This window comes from Dryas octopetala, chromosome 3 (genome assembly GCF_963921425.1).
Source record: "Dryas octopetala chromosome 3, drDryOcto1.1, whole genome shotgun sequence".
Taxonomy (NCBI): domain Eukaryota; kingdom Viridiplantae; phylum Streptophyta; class Magnoliopsida; order Rosales; family Rosaceae; genus Dryas; species Dryas octopetala.
In genome coordinates this window covers 13,082,601-13,100,827 of record NC_141368.1, presented here as the reverse complement: position 1 = coordinate 13,100,827, position 18,227 = coordinate 13,082,601, and the positions used below count along the sequence as shown (strand labels likewise).

General features: G+C 33.7%; 1 protein-coding gene across 2 annotated transcripts; it reads right to left on the bottom strand.

Annotated features, from left to right (window-relative positions):
- Positions 1 to 13,701: 13,701 nt before the first annotated feature.
- LOC147291066 (putative purine permease 11) lies at positions 13,702 to 16,671 on the bottom strand. 2 transcript variants are annotated; one of them, XM_086236922.1, is made up of 2 exons: positions 16,530 to 16,671; positions 13,702 to 14,828 (listed from the first exon to the last, which is right to left on the bottom strand). In XM_086236922.1, exons 1-2 carry the CDS (start codon positions 16,564 to 16,566, stop codon positions 13,735 to 13,737), a joined length of 1,131 nt encoding a protein of 376 aa, XP_086093048.1. In that variant the 5' UTR covers positions 16,567 to 16,671; the 3' UTR covers positions 13,702 to 13,734. The 2 variants fall into 2 exon arrangements, with proteins under 2 accessions (XP_086093048.1, XP_086093049.1); XM_086236923.1 differs by lacking the exon at positions 16,530 to 16,671 and adding an exon at positions 16,218 to 16,494.
- Between the last annotated feature and the right edge of the window lie 1,556 nt (positions 16,672 to 18,227).

The window sequence follows — 18,227 nt, the reverse complement described above, 5'->3', positions numbered from 1 at the left end:
TGTTTTGGACTAATAGCATGAATATTTGATGTCTCATGTCTATCTTCTTTTTCTTGGTCTGAAAAATAAATTGATGTTTATTTTCATAATTGTAAGAACTAAGAAGTTAAATCATGGTCTTCTTTTGTTTAAGGAAAATCATGGCCTTTTTTGGGTCTACTTTTATTTTCTTTTGGTGCATGGGTTTCTTTTACTCATCATATAAATGTTATGAACTTTTTTTTTTTTGGCCATTAAATGTTATGAACTTAATGATCTTAAGTTTGAAATAGTGTGTTTTTTTCTTTACGTTCGAAACAATTACAAACAAAAGTACAATAAACCTCAAACACTAAACATCTCATCACCATAAACCACTAAATAAAAAAAAAAATTACACTATACTAGAAAAATGCATCTTTAAAAAAAATCAAAAGTAAGATAAGTATTTGCATCATTGCATGTGGTGCAGTGTATGCGTCACAGACAAAACTCTTCTCGTATAGAACGAGAGAATGATGATATTGACCAAAAAAAAGGACAAGAGAATGATGAGATATATGTTACAAATTTACAATGTTACCTTCTCCAAAACAAGTCCAATTTTGCTTGATTCATTTGGGAAATGAAATAATAGTGCACCGTGGCCAAGCCATAGAGGCACACGACCAATAAATAACATAGTCATCAATCAGTCCAATCCATCTATTAAAGCTTGGCATTCTATCACAAAAAATTGGGAAATGAGAGCTATTTTTTTTTTTTTAATTCAAAGTAGAAAATTAAAGAAAATGATAGGCCATATTAATGTGGTGGACTGGACTGACTTTTCCATGTGCCAAAAGTACTAATTTCCATCCACATTAATAGCAAATCATTAAAGACATTAGACTTTCTATCTCTATTTTCTTCATTTCTTTGTACCTTACCGCCAAATTTGTCCATTTTGACTTCATTATTCTCAATCAATTTTGGAGCGCCCCATTTGAATCCAAATCTGGAGATTAGACTATTTGTGATCTTAAAATTTATTATGACCACGTAATTAATTCAAAAGAAAGGCCATAATTTAGTTTAATTTAGTTTGTCTGCCAAGATTTAGAGGATTTTTCCATTCCTATTTAGTGGCTCTCACAAATCACAATAAGCATGAAAGGATGGATAGTAGATGTATGATGTGAGTTGAAACTAAGGGTCAACTTCATTGAATTGCATTTAACCCTATTATAAATTATTGAACTCTAGTTTGCTGCAGAATTCAGATTTCAGACCCATCAACCCTAAAAACAATCCATTTATTACATAAAAAAAAAAAAAAATCCTGTCACATTTTCAGACTTCCATTTTGTTTTGCTAAAAAAGGGCTTTCATTTTTTAATGATGAGTTATTTTTCGTTTTATTTAAATATATAGAGCCGGAGAAAAATATTTATGGGATGGTCTTATATGGTTTATATGTCTATTTCTCTGACTCGAGATTAATTGCCTAATCTTGCTCTCCCCAACCTTGATTGTATGCCTCACACAAATCTTGAAGACTTCTTCTTGTTATAATTTTCCTAAACCCCTAAGGTTTTATAAACCATAGGCTTAGATTATAAGTCTAAAAGAAGTAGAAACAAGTTAACTTTGATCAATCCTATATCGACAAGGAAATCCCTAAAGAACCCTCAAAACTTGCTTTTCCTGAGTTCTGGCGCCATAGGTGCACCTCCATACGGGCAATGTGCTTGAGCACCAGCTAAATTAATCAGCTCAAGCTCCAACCGCGAGGTATGATGCCTCCTCTTGCAATTTTGCTTCCCTTGCCTCTAAACTCTAATCAAACTTCATCATAGAAAACCATGAAACCCTCCATGTTATCCGAAAAATCTCCAAATGCGAGCCAAATACACAACAATCTCTACATTGGCGAGCTCATGTCCAAATAAAGTGCTTTAACCATCTGCTTATGTTTAGACTCAAGCATTATATTAGCAGGTACCAAATAGAAGAATGCTTATTGTAAGCCCAAAGGGCCCCAATTTTTGGGTTGAAGGTTTTGGTCGACTAAACTCATAAGTGCCCATTGATCCTGTAATGCAAAAGTGCCCTTCAACAATTTTTTCTTGAAAGTTTGATTCAACTTAAAACACACACACAAAAAAAAAAAAAAAAAAATCCTCTGAAATTCCAAATAAAAAATTTTCATGTGAGCATGCACAGCCCATTATATTTTAATATTTTATATCATACCTAGCTTGAAATCTCAGCATCAGTCATGAAGATATAAATTATTTTTAATAGTTAAGTAATGACTAATGAGTCACTTCTCTAATTCTCTTCACAAATAAATTATAATTTGGCATGTATTAATAAAATTGGTTAGTAAAAAAAATATATACGCGTGTCAAATTGTAATTAGTTTGTAAGAAAGAATAAGTTTTTTAGGGAAGGAGCCAATCATTTTTCTTAGTATATTCTGTAGTCAAAATTTTTAGAAATATAAGTTTACCTATAAGGAACAACCATTTGATAAATTCCTTGGTTGTACTGGCATCTTCATCTACTACATTTTTTTTTTACATTAATGCAATAGAGCCTACCTATTGATAGCACACCCACCTTCCACTGTAGCACTTGATAAAAATTTTTAAATTCTTTTTAAAATTAAAAAAGAAAAGAAAAGAAAATCAGTTTCATTATTTAAGCCCACCATCCATAGCCATGGTGAGTTGTCCATTAATTGGTTGGTTAGAATTGGAGCCAGGAGAATGTTATGAACGGGAGAAAAACAATTATCGCTTTGGACTTTAAATTGGAGCCTGGAGCATGTATTTTTGAATTTTGATTTTGTGATTTATTCCATGATACAGTACGTACTCTTGCTCACTTTGGACTTTAAAAGTTGGGGTACTGAATAAAGTGGGTACTTGGAGGCAGATATTGATGGCTTTTCTGCCCAAGTCTGCCAAGCAAATTAATTAGGAAACACAAGTTAGGTGAGCTTGGTTTCAAAACGGAAGACAATAAAAAAGCAAGGCAAAATGGAAGAAGAAAGAAAGGAGTGACGTACTTCATTAGGCCCTGTTTGTTTCTTCAATACCATCATCGTCCCGCCGGTTTGGTATGCGGGGCTTCGGTAAATTTTCAAAGTTTTCTATTCTCATTAAAATAGAATCAAATCAACATAAATACATAATTATATATAGTATAAAAGAGATGAAACGAACTTATTTACCGTTAAATATGTTAAACAATAAATAGAAAAACAAAAAGGGGCGATAAATTCATTCCGACATTGTGTCTGTTTCCTTTGGTGATTGAGACTGATTAATCCCTTGGAGATATATATATATATCTCCTTCTCAATAGGTCAAAGGAGAGTTGACGAGATGAAGGTAATATTGTTGAAGATATCAAAGTGTTGCTCCATCAAATAATGCATGTCACTCACATTTGTCATTGCCCTAGGGAGGCGAATTCGGTGGCTCATGAGCTTGCTCGGTTCACTCAATCTTTGTCGATCGTGGTCTTATAATGTGGTTAGAGGAGGACCCTACTTGGCTAACGAATTTATTTTTGTATATGAGGTTACATCATGATAATGAAAATCCAGTTTGATAAAAAAAAAAAAAAATTCCTCTTCGTACTTTCTTCCTCAAAAACTTAAATGTCATCTAGTTTGTTCAACTTGTTTTCAGTGGAACACTCCAATAGATGCACAATGGTTGGGAACTTAAGGCGTAAGAATACGTGTCGAGAGGCTTAAAGAAACCTAACATGCAGATGAATAATAAATGTTAATAAAATTATTTTAATGAAATTATATTAGTGGATTGAAACTCCTTAATGTGCCTTACTTTTGTGCAGATTATGTGTTGCATGAATTTATGTATAGATCGGAATAGCTGAAAAAATGAAAATGAAAAAGATAAAGTTCCCAGTACCATCAGACCAACATATTCCAACTCCCAAATAAGAGAAAAAAAGGCAGAATCACACCATCAATTCAATAAAAAAATGTTCTATGACATCAATTTATTCATTGGTAACCAATAACCAGTTTTAAATTACTAACTTAAAAAAAAAAACCTTAACTAATTAGACCCATTTTATTTTGAGAAAATGACTTTAAAATCTACTTTACAACCTTTAATGTTGTATAAACTCGATCACCTAGTATTCCCAAATATTAAAAAGGTCCACGGAATAAGAAATAAGCCCACCTTTTAAAAAAAGGGTGCTCAAACTTACAAAAAAGCACACTAAAGGCACATTTGGTGCTATATATATATATATATATACATATATATAGTGCCGGTTGCCACTGTTTGACATAAACTCTGTAGTGATAGCCATTGTTTCACAGTGCTTTTGCAACGATGAACGTGACAATGGTTGATGTGACATAAACCTTATGTTGGTTTTATACTATTTTGACATGTTTATGCAAGAAAAAGACAAAAGGTTTATATAAGTTACTTTTTTATGGGTGTTGTTGCATAGTGAGAATAGCTACTATTCACTAGTGACAATAAATAATTGCAACTGTTGAATAGTGGCAATACTCCAGATGCGGAAAAAAAAAAAAAAGCAGAGCACGCTGGGCTCCGTGCCCAACATGTTTTTTTTGGTGTCTTCATTAAAGTGGAATGGATTGAGACTGGTTTTTTTTATAGTATGCCTTAAATTTTTTTTAAAAAAAGCCTATTTTCCATTATGGCTTAAAAAAAAACCCTTTTATATCTCGTCCCGTTTTTTACCCATTTCACTGATGGGTTCACCACATACTCTCTTAGAGTATAGACTGGAGTTGTGGAGGTTGCATGTTTGGTTAAAATTCTAGAGTTAAAATCTAAAATAAAGCCGATAAAATTGATGTTATTCGATTCATTTAAGGGCTCTTATAAAACTATCACTCACAGTCTCTCATAATTAATCCCTCATATTAGCCGGACTCCTTCTTTAAATATCTTTGATTGGTATCAGTTTTTTGTTTTCAAATATTTTTATTTTAGGGAATAAAAAAATCTTTTTATTTTAGTTAACTATATTATTATCACAATAATATAATATTATTATTATAGATAATTACACTTAAATCAATAACTATTTTCATAATTAGAAAATGCAAATATTGCTATTTTCAATTTGGGTTTGGCCAATGAGAATATGAATTTGTTTACAATTGGGTTATATAGATGGGCCCATGTGCATGCGCGGGCTTGTATGTTTTAGGATTTCAAAATCACAAACTTGCCCTTCATTAAATGGTGTGGTTTCGTTAGTAAGTGTTGAAGCAAATTTCCGTAAGATAGATGCAACAACTTAGAAGTGGTGATCTGGCTGATCAGAAGCCTTGTTGGATGATGACGTGGATGTTGATTTGAGATCTTCCTGTATGAAAAACAAGATCAGAGGAGATGGACCGGTGTGGTACCAGCCAAACACGCTCCTATGATGAAGTCAGTAATATGTATTTGGTGATGTTTGAATGTAAGTGAGGAAGAACAAGCGATGAACTTGGGAGAATGGGAAGAACAAGGTAAATGTTCTAGGTTTATTCTCAGCAAGTTGGGTATGCTTTTTGTGAGTGTAGGTTTGTGTAAGTGTTTGCCTGATAGTAGATAACTGGGTGAATTTGTGCATATGAGTTGGTTTATATAGGCAAAGGAAATTGTGAGGAGTAAGTTACCTGCATGTGGCTGACTGGTTGAGAAAGATCCACGCGTTCGGTCGTGAACAGTGGCATGCACAGCTACCCACCTCCTTTGCATTCAATGCAGCATTGAATGCAAGTATGGAAGGTTCAGGTGAACTGCCCCAATAGTCATGAATGTGAGCTGGGAAGTCTCATTTGTCAGAGGATCCTGTCAGGTGCACTTGACTATGGCGGTTCGTCTCAACGTGATCTTCCTTGGAATGGCGGCGGGAAGCCGAGCCGACCCGAATACATGTCCTCATGCGCATACATGGAGTCCATGTATGATTGCATCGGACATGGACTTTCGAACCGAGCAGATCCGGTAGATTGAGATCCCTCCGAGTTGTAGCTGACTGTGACTTGAATCTGAAGAGATTTTTCCCCAACGCCGAGCCGAGCCGAACCGGGATGACCGGGGAAAGATGAACAATCAATACTCTGGAAGATCCTCGGTTCGGGTTGGACCGGGCATGAAGGGCTTGCCATGATGATCCGATCTGAGCTGACAGAGGAAGTGCCGAGCTACGTGATGATGTGGAGGTCAAAACTTTGACCATTGAAAAGTCAAACTCCGAGGTCGGATTTGACCGGCCACGTGTCCAGCCATGATTGGCTATTGGATCGGTGTGGTTTTACCCACAAACAATAAGGTATGCATAGTGATTCTCAGTTTTGGTTTTCATGATTTTTCTGTACTGTTAGGTTAATGGATTTTTTGTGTTGTTGTTTTTTGAAGTTGATGCTAATGATTTTTGTTAGGTTTAATCTATATGTTGATAAGGAACATAGTAATGTGCATAATCTTTAATTTATGGCTTGTTTTCAGTGCTTTGTTTAATTATGTGATTTCATGATATGATTAATGTTTTTGTATATGAGGTTAACTCACCTAAAGTATTGGATGTTAAAAATGTCCGCTTAAGTTTTTAAAAATGTCAAAAAAAAAAAAAAATCAAGATATAAACGTATAGCCCGTCGAAGCAGTGCTCCGCGTTGTGGTGTTAGTCTGATAGGGTTCAAGGAGATGACAGTGGGTCTCTAGACCTCTAGGAACTCAAAACAGCGTATAGTTAAGCGAGTGTAGCCACATTTTTCCCTAGTATTAGTGCAAGTGCTCGTTACAATTTACGAAAACCTATTCGATATATCAGTTAGCTAGGTGACAAATCCTACAACTAGTCCTTTTTCATCTTATAAAAGAACAAAAAAATGAGATAGTTAGCCTTGGTTTGTGCTATGTTAGTATATATAATTAATCGCATATGCATATATAGTATTTGCCAGTATGATTTCAAAAATATTATCACAGAAGTCTTATCTGATCAATACTCACATAAAAAGAAACATCAGTTTCACTTCCAAATATTATTACCAAATGATCTTCATGCATAAACTTCTCTTTATCAGTTCTGTTAAAACCTCGATCTGTTGGAGGACATTAGATTTTCCTGGCCTACTAGTTTGCTTGCTTAGTCCTATGGTTCTGCATTGACAGCACTGCCCGTTTCTGTGTGTATATCTTTATCTTGGGATTGCTTTGCTTTTGGTTATTATTGGTCGATCTCTTGGTGCTCGTCTTTCCTTCTCTTAAGTTTGCTTCTGTTCCATCACAATAAGTGTTAGGAAATTAAGAAAACTTAAATGTCTAGTCCAAGATCGCACTAAGATAAGAAAAACAAAATATAATCTTAAATAAGCAGCAACGAAATACGCAAATAAGAACACAATGAACACACTATATATCATGGTTCACCCAATCAATGTGATTGGGCTACGTCGACAAGCATAGGCAATGAATCCACTAAGAGATGAAGAAATACACAAACAAAGAGGAGGTAGTCTCTTCCATACTCAAAGTATTCTCTCTTCACTCAATCCAATTCTCAATAGAGAATACAGATCCTCACTTAACTACAAATCTCTCTAGCTTAGAACCCCACACTACAAAAAATATGAGTAAAGCACACCCTCATTGGTGACATAGAATGAGGTGGCAATTAGGCAATAGAGACTGAAGTGTCTCGATTTTAACAAAAATGGGTGTCAATTGGGTAATAGGGACTGAAGTTTCCAATTGACACCCCATTTTGTGCCACCAATGAGGGGTGTGCTTTGCTCACATTTCTTGTAGTGCCAGAATTCTTTTAATATCTCACAGAAGAGCAATCTCTCTAATAGGGGTTTCTTACTTGCTTCTCACACATATTTTTAAGACTTGGGGTACAAAATTGGAGTAGATTAGGGAACAAGAAACTTCCAAAACGGGCTTATAAATACCAAAAAAGAAAAAAAAAATTGCAAATTTCCACTAGCGGTAGCGGGCCGATCAATCGGCAAGAACATTTCCACTATCGGCCAATGAATCGCCCAGGCCAATTTTTGTCTCCTTCACTGAAGCCTCTATGTGCAATCGTATCCCATGCTTCTGGGATCAATCGTATATGCAAAAACTCTAAAATCGTGCCCTTTTCCATGATTTTGAGCCACAAAACGCAACAATAAATTATTTGATACGAGAAAAAATCCATTTATGTGATGGAATTAAAAATTCATTCATTGTAATTCTAAGAAGTACACATATGTGATGTTTGCATATGTATGTATGCATGTTTGTTTTTGTTTTTTTTTTTTTGTTTTGAACTTGTTTCTATGAAGAAAAAGTAGAGTAATTAAGAATATTCATACCAAATCCAATGTTCTCTCATAGATGATGATCTTTAGTACAATGTTGGTAATGATCTAGAAAACATTGAAGAAGATCTTCATGGATTGTACATTTTAGAGCAGTCCAAGAAAGACAGGCATGATCTTCTGGGTGGTACTTTTTCAAGTATAAAAGACGGGCAATCATTTCTAGGGAATTCTTTTTCAATAAACGAAAAGGTACACGATCAACTGAAGAGGGTGGTAGGAGTTCATGAGAGAGAAATGAAGAAGAGGGAGAGGGAGCATCTTGTGCCTGCACTACAGCTTGGAGAAAACTCATCCATACCAATATTATTACCATAAGTATTCTCCAATGATTCTCCTCCATTCCTTTTGAATTTTCTGCTTTTTGAAAATGTTTGTTGTTTAAAGTTAAATATATACTATAAGTTTTTTAGTGTACATACACTCTAACATGCTTTAATGGCCAAATTATTTCAAATTTATGTATTTTATTTTGCCTTCTCAACTTAGGTTATAAAATCAGATCTATTGACTTTAATAAGGTACCAAATCAGGATTTTATTTAATTTTAAATACAAAAAATTTATGTCATTTCAATTTAGGTACATACTTTTTAGTTTGGATACTAATTAGTGGACGACAAATATTGATGTGGGGTTTAAAAACCTCGTCCAATGTTCGAACACTCACCTAACATTTTGTTTACAGAATTGTGATTTCATGAGAATCACAAAATGTTTGACTACATGACAGTTATAACTTAATTTTTTGCTTTTTTTTTTTGTTTTTTTTAAAGAATTCTTTGTTGTTTTTTAATGTTTAAATTTTAGGGTTTACAATGTAATCTCTAGACTTTAAGGGTCTAAATTATAAGCTCTAAACCACCATGAATCTTAAATCTTCATTAATTTTAATATGACTACATGAAAATCATAAGAAATGTTTGATTGCTAAGTACGTAGTTACTCATAGAATTTGAGCATCAAACCCAAAACCAATTGGTAATAAGTGGAGAGACCCAAGACTTTATAAACACATATGATAAGTTCTAGTTTTTCTATGTGAGACATTGCTTCACATTACTCAACATGCCCCCGCACGTGTGACGATATTTTGAGTTTAACACGTGGACAAATTGTATTAAGTGATGTGGGAGCACGTGTACGTAGCTGTTGGGTCTTACATGCATGCAGCTAGATAACCAAGCTCTATACCATCATAGAATTTGAGCATCCAACCCAAAACCAATTGACAATGGGTGAAGAGACCCAAAACCTTATAAGCACATATGCTAAATTCTAGTTTTCCGATGTGGGACATTGCTCCACATTATTCTTAACAATCATGATTATATAATAAAATATGAAAAATAAGTGTTTGAATGCTAGCTAGCTAGGTGTTTGAGCGATTGTAAAGAAATTTAGTCCTTGATAATATATGTGGCCCTAAACGAATTTTGCATCATTGCTTGGTACATAGATAAACGAAAAACAATATAGATGCTGGTTTGGTATTTAACCCCATTTTCATTATAAAATATTGATTAAGAAAAATATGTTGATTTAATTAACTATATGTCTCTTCACAATGTTGGAAATATGCATATGTTGTTTTAGTTATAATAATGCTAGGCCCAGGCTGTTCTAGTCTAGGTTATTTTTTTCCTTTAGGTTTAGGTCCCCATAGTACCAAAAAAAAAAAATTGTTAGGATTCCTTTTTGGCAAATGATAGGACAGCTTCAAAGACTAGAAAATGATACAACACGATACTCATCCAGTCAATCCATGAGGCGCAGTTCAAGTAGAATGAGATGAGAGAGGTGTATAGAGATCGTAGGTTCAAAACTCATTATAATAGAAAAAAATGATCATCTAGCCATAGCAATCAAAAGCCAACTGGAAGAGAGGCCCAACTTGCCTCATGAGGGAATCGAAAGCATATTGTCCAACCACATGAACAACATTACATTTGGTTTTGAGTTTGGAATAATCGAATTAAAATATTTAGAGATTTATAATGGAGAAAATTTACTTTATTTGTATTTTTAGTATTATAATGTGTCAATATAAGGCAACCATTGGTTGACACAAAAGCTCATCCATATATATCAAAGGGCTTATGGCTAAATTTTTAAAAACCCAACATGTACCCTTTGTTAATTAAAAAGCTAAAGCAAAGCAATTAGTTAATACTTTGAGGGCAAAATAGTAAAATAGAATAATTAAAATTGAAAAAAAAAAAAAACGAAACCACACACTAACAAAATCCATTACTACAATAATAAAGTTATAGACGACGGATTTTAACCGTTGTCTTGTTTGCCCATTTACCTGATGTCCACTGGGGTCCAACAAGACAACGGTTTTCTTGTCCATTGTCTTGATGATATTAATACAATGGTTATGCGTGTAAAACTGTTGTATATACACCCTCAAAAACCAATTGTTTAGAGAAAATTGTTGTTGAGCACTTATGTTGACATCGGTTTCTCCATAAAGAAAAATGTGTAACAACAGTTTAGACAACTTTTTGTTTCTAGCTATGACTCTCTCTCTCTCTCTCTCTCTCTCACTCCCTTCCCTTCTTTATCTCTCTCTACGACTTTCTGTTTCTAGCTATGACTCTCTCTACGATTTTCTCCCTTCATTTTTTATTGGCTAAATTTCACTTTTGGTCCCTATAATTTGAGTTAGGTTCTACTTTGGTTCATGTAGTTTCAATTATTCTAATTTTGATCATGTTGTTTATAAATAGTTGTAATTCAAGAACACATTAGCATTTTTGTCCATTAATCCGTTAAATTGATCATTGAATCGCTAACAGTATGTAAAATACATGACCAAAATTGAAATAGTTTGTAAAATACATGATTTAAACCACAACAAATTTGACGATTCGATGAACGAAAATGTTAAAATGTCCTTGAATTGCAATGATTTGTAAACTACGGAACCAAAATCATAACAATTGAAATTATAGAGATCAAAGTGGAACTTAGCTTAAATTACAAGGACCAAAAGTGAACTTTGCCCTTTTTTATTTCTTTAGTTTAAATTTTGGATTGAACTCCCTTTGGTTGTCGAGAAACCATAGAAAAAGAAAGGAAAAAAAAATGTAAATTATGGCTGAATTTTTCGTTTTCTATTCTTGTCATTTCTTGGAAAACAATCCAAGTTCTAAATTCACTCTTTGGTTTATTACATGAGTATGTATGCCCATGTAATAAACCAAAAGGGGGCATAACGCGGTAACATAACAAAATCCCTATATTTAGTTTTCAGAGCATGTTGAAAAATTTTAGGTTTGTTACTACCAACTATGAGACAATTAAAAAATTTAACCATAAATATAATCAATATCATAATTAAGCTAAAGGACAATCTGTGTATATTAAGTGCGTTCGTCAAGCCGTCAAGGTAAATTAGACAGCCAAGTGCTTTGACAATTGCGTCTTCATTTTGAGTTGAATCTATATATGCAGTTACAGCTAAATATTTTTTTATTGATTTTTTACTCGAATCTTAATTTTTGTGGGGTTGGTTAGGTTTCCTTATAGTGTGTTTTAAATGATTTATTAGTTGAAGACCTAATGTAAATGTTTTTTTATTGTGAATATATAATATAGCTGCAGTGTTGTAATTGCATATGTGACTAACAAACGTAGATCGGCAGCTGCATATGCAGTTACCATTCGATTTATTTATTTATTTTTTTACTCGAATCATAATATTTGTGGGATTGATTAAATTTCTTTATAGTGTGTTTTAAAAGGTTTATTAGCTATTTAAAGTTAATAATTCTATTGAGAATATATATACTGTAGTTGTAACTTACAGATGCAGTTAACAAACACCGATGCAGCGCGCTGTGGAGTACTCAAGCTGATTATTTTTGTCCAAGAAGTTAATAATGTTGTAATAATGTGGCTCGCCAGTTAGCCAAATTTGGATTAGATATATTGCACACCAACTCTTGTATGGTTGGAGGAAAGTCCAGATTGACTTTCTCCAACTTTGCAACCTGATAGATCTCTTTGGCTTCAGAGTATGAATTAAGTAGCCTTTTTGGGCTATTTCCTCAAGAAAAAAAAAAAAGTAATATGTTATTTTAGGCCAAATATTTGTTACTTGGGTCACTACCTTTGTCAAAGCCATATTCTGTTTTGATATCTCTTGATATTAGAGATAGCTAGAGGTGTACATTGGGCCGGCCCGAGTCTGGTACGAGTACGGTCCATTTAAAGTCAGCATGGTCTGGATTAGTCCATCATTAAGTGAGCTAGGTTGGGTCAAGATTTTCTATAATGGCACGAGCCATTATAGATCGGATCATAGGCTAGGCTGGGCTTAAGGTTTAAGATAATTAAGTCAGGTCGGCCCAACCTGATTATTAAATGGGCTGATCCGAACATGACACGAAGCATGAATGGGCCCATTGTACACCTCTAGAGATACCCTACATCTCTTGAGAAGCACAACGCTAATTGTTCACTACATATCAGCGAACTGTGTCTCACTCGGAGTAGTGATCCCAAGGAAAAGGGGTTTTCTAACTTCATTTTATTATTGAGGCCCAATTGTATAATTAAGTTCATTTAAAACATAACTCAATACTTCCTCATCCTTTCTCCTCCAACTCGTGTAACCCTCTAGTTTTTCTTTCGAGTTCATTTTATTCTTCCAAACAAACAACACCCTCACTATTTTCTCCCTAGAAACCCTTCAAAAGACCATATAAGCCCCATGAAAAGCTAATATAATTTCAAGGCTTTATTATATTTTATCCACCTGAATTTTGAGGCGGATCTCACTTCACTAACTAAAAAAATTTGTGTCAATTTACCATATGAATTAAAACTTTATTGCAATGTACCACCTCTTGCTCATTTTGTCTAAATTTTTGTTGAAAACAAGTGTTTTAGTCTTTTCAAGTTAGTTTTCTATTGAATCAAAACGGATAAAGTATAAAAAAATCTTTTTTTTTTTTTTTTTTCTAAAGAACTTGAAAAAAACCAAAACACCTTTTTTTTTTAACACAAGTTTAGACAAAATGAGCCAAAAGTGATACATTGCAATAAAATTTTTAATTTAGGTAATAATTTGACACAATTTTTTTTTAAATGGTGAAATGAGATCAACCCTAAAATTCAAGTGGGTAAAATGTTAAAAATGTCTAATTTTAAAGGCAAGAATACTTCTACAACCAATGTAATTATAAACAGTTGCTTGGGCTTTGGCCCGCCATTTTACCAAAAAAAAAAAAAATTAAAAAAATAATAATAATAATAATAAACAATATGGCTTACATGTGTATGTGATATGCCATTGATTAATGCTGAAAAGAGTAGCTGATGAAAAATAATCCAAGAAGAAAAGTTACTCCATTTTTAAATAATATATCAAAGTAAAGAATCATGGTTTGATTCGCTAACATCTGCCTGTCTTCTTCTTGCCTTAGAATCATCAAGGTAGTTCTGATAAATATAAGAGGCAAAGCCCCAAATAGCCAGAAGCATAGCAATTACCTTGACACCATTCATCTTGTCATGGAAAATTATCACAGCAGCTATAGGAGTAACAGCCAAAGAGAAAGTACTAATTACGTTGGAGAAGAGAGAAGACACCACGAAAATTAAACCCACAACACCAACAGAACAAACTTGCCAAGCCACAGCTATCCAGACTAAAGTCATCACATAAGAAACTCTGCCTGTACTGAAATTTTCCATTTCGCCGTGCAAACTCCTCCATTCCCCACTTGCAAAAAGACCCACAGTTGAAGCACAACTGGCAACCAGTGATGTATAGATTTGCATTTCCAAAACTACAGAGAAAGTTTCCTTTTTCAGAACCTTTTGGAATGTAAGCTGCATTAGGGAAAGCAGAAGGGAGTAAAGTGCAGAAGCTCCAAGGGTGCAAGTGAGGCCAATGATATGTTTCCACTTTGAGACTCCTTCTGGTCCATCGGAGTCATCATTAACAGCAATTAGAGCTGCGGAAAATGACAGGATGATCACTGAATTAAGAATCAATGCCGTGAACTTCTGAGAATTGATGAAGTAGGAGAAAACTGCATTGAAAGCTAATTGAGTTGCACAAATGAGGGAGTAAGTAGAGGCAGATAGGTACAAGAGTCCGACAGAATACAACATGTTGTCACCAGCTATGAGCACTCCAAGAGAAAAGTAAACCAAGGCAAGAACTGCAATTGAAGGTGCGGTCGAAGAAGTTGATTGATCTTTGGATGAAGGAAGAAAATAAAGTGGGATGAGAAGGACTGGGAAGGCTGCAGTTTGGACAAGTGTAGCCATCCACTTACTATTACCACCCTTGTCATAATAAAATCTCCCAAGTAAAACAGCAGTAGCCTGCCCCACAACGAGGAAGAATATGTTGAGTGCCACCAAAAACCACCATTGCCAGCAGCCAAGTTTGACAAATAGTGTTTGGTCCATCACAGTTTCATCTTTGGATAAGATCGATTCTTGGCTGTCTGTAGTCATATATATACACACATGTACACAGAATAGTTTTCTTATGGGTTCAGCAAATGATCGCAAACAATAGATTACAAAAGCATTTGAACTTATGGGGAATTATGAAACATGCACACACAAAATGCAACATCTATACAGATATTTTTCTCTACATTTCAAGTCTTTTTATAGACCAGGTAAATGTCAGAGACACAATTAGATTGAATTTATTGGTTGAAAGGCAAGAAAGATACACCCTCGTTTCCTCACACCTATAGTCAAAATAAATCTCCAATAATATTTGATAGAAATTACTAATGATTCAATGTTTTCCTGTATCTCTTTACTTGCAATCGCAAACACATATGCAAGCGTTTATCAAGTTGTCCCAAAACAAATCAGAACAGAAAAACCGTGAAAATGTCCGTTTTTAAAAAACAGAACAAAATGGGCCTTTTTATTTGGTCATTGCTTTTGTGCTCTTACACATATATATACCAAAGAACTATGAAAGGGTCATGCCAGGAGCCTTCGATCCCTTGATGTAACAGACTATAGCATGCACACTTCAAATTAAATATATCATGAATAAGCATTAGGAAACCAATATGTAGAAGTAACAATAGCATGCTTGAAAATTTCATTTTGCATCCTTGAATTTCATTATCTTCTCCTGCAGGTACAAAGGTGCTTTTAAGCATACACCTCTTTCTAATATTAAAGGGAGGAGGAGGCCAAGCATTAATTAGTCAAACATTTAAAAGGTTCAGAGTCCATATAGCATAGTTTTCAATCAAATAAACATTGAAGCAACGACAAGCCTACTAAAATATTCAGCACAAAAAGGTAAGTCGGAAACGAAGATGTTGAAGATTGGTCCACAAATTCATGCCTAAATTTACTAGAAATGGTTCAGCAATGGGACCATATCAATGTGAATCATCATAACTAACTAGTCAAAAGCATTAATATTCACCAAAAACACATAAATAAATAAATAAACAACAGTAATTAATAATTGAAATGCAGAATCTAGAAATCCCAATCCAATTGAAATTTTCAAATTCCAACAGTAATTAACCACCAAAGGAACTAAATACTATATAGAAAGAATATGTGTGTGACAAGATTCAAAGTGAGTCAGTGATTGATTATTTGATTGTAACCAGCTGAATTGAAATTGAGTGCCCAAAATTTTAAGACTGCATATTCTTTTCTTCCCATACATACAGTTTCTCAGCAACCAAACGGAGCCTGGGATTTTTTATTATTCTGATGAAAACCCAACAACATATTGATCGAAACAAACAAAACCCATATCTAATCTTCTCCTTTAACCACTAAAATTCAACACAACAAAACCCAAAAACAGAGAGCAAGAGAGAGAAAAAGAGCGAGAAAGAGACCTGGCGGTGGCATGTTGTTTGAGGCAGGCGTGACTGAAGGGAAGACTTTGAGTGTAGAACGCACTAAACGGTGACCACCACTATATTAAGATTGGAATTTTGGACAGAGAGGGTTTTAAGTGGGTATTACTATTACACTAATACGATTTGTTTGTGTTGGATACAATTACAAATTCCCAAAGGTTTTTATTTTCTTTACTTATCTGCCAGAATTAAAGCAGTTTCAGGATTCAAAGACAGGGGCCGAGGTTCAAGGTAAGAAAAGAGAATCGTTAGATTGGTATGATGAGGGATGATGGTACATGTACATACCTTTTAACCATCGAGATTCTGCCTCGTGGGAAAACATCAGATACCGGCCGGTGCTCAATAAAAGCAGGAGAAACTTTCCAAGAAGACCCAAAATGGGCTGGGAAGTACAGATGTATGATAGATTGATTGTGGTCAAAAAGAAGTACAGGATGTGTTCCAAAAACAGTGCAAAGACTGAATCTTTAATGATGATAATGAGGGTTTGGCCAAAAACAAAATGATGATAAAGAGGGGTATTGTTGGTACTTCGCAGTGGGCAGGCACAGCAGTACTCTGTCTTACAATATATGATTAATGATTAGAGGAAGGAGGGGTCACATTCTGGCTTGTTAAGGAACTTAGGAACCTGTCACCGACTGATATTAATATACCGTGCAGAGAAAAACTTGTTTGTCTCCATTGCAGGCAAGAGAGAATAACTTCTCTCTCTCTCCTCTTTTCTATCTTGTGTGGGAAGTCACGTCTCTTATAATGAATTATATTTTAAAATTTTTGATGAAATTTTGCCGAAAATTTTATTTTTTTAGAATGTTGAAATCGAAACACATGTTTAATAATTTTTTAGAAAAATTTCACCAAAATTTTGGGAAAATTTACCGAAATTTATCGAAATTTACTGAAATTTACCAAAATTTACTGAAATTTATCGAAATTATCAAAATTTTTATATTTTTTATTTTCTCCAAATTCAAAAATTCACCAAAAATAGCTCGAGACTCCAAATAATTCACCGAAAAATTCTACGGACTCGTATTGATGAGTACTAATTTCCTATAACCTCAAAATAGTCAAATTGCTTTCAAAAAAAATTATGAAAAATCCTACTCTTATAATTTAATTATGAAAAAAATAATAATCGTCAAATTCTTGAATTTTTATTTTCTAAAATTCATTTCCACACAACTAAGCTCTAGAACCATAACCAAAGGTCTAAGTTAGTTAAAATAAATTTAAAGAAATTTCTAATTCCTTTAAACAAACCTTAAAACAAATTTGAAAAATTTAAGTAACAAAATTACCATAAGCCAAAATTTTGGTTGTTACACTTAGTGAAGACAAAGCTTGGCTAGGTAAGAGACACGGAAAAAAAAGAAGGAAAGATAAAAAATAAAAAAAGACTGAAGAGAGAGGCACGAGGAAAAAAAGTAAGGAAAAAAAAATGAGGGGGGGGGGGGTTTGGGGCCTTTGGGCAATTGGAAAGAAAAAAGAAAGGTTTGAGATTTCTTTTAGTTATTTTAAACGTTAAACTTTAATACATTTCTATATAAAAAAAATAATTAAAAGTATCCTAAAGAGCTTAAAACCTAATATCCTAAAAAATATAGAGTATATAAGGTTTAATGTATACATTATAGAGTATAAAGAGTATTAGGGTATATAGAATATATAGAGTATTAGGGTTTAGATTTTAGTGTATAATTAAATTATACAGTATAAAGAATATACTAATTTTATTTAACAATATTTGATTTCTTCAATATTTTTTATCAATTTAGTAGATAATATGTTAAATAAACATATGGTAAAGTTTTATTCAAAATTTCTGTATTTTGATAGCAATTTCCATCTAATTTAAAAATCTTCGAAATTTCTATCAAAATTTCCTCGAAACCCGAAATTTTATTCCTAACTTATAATGAAGACATGTAAATTTCTCTTTAGAGTGTATACCTCTTTATTCTCGAGACCACGTGATCA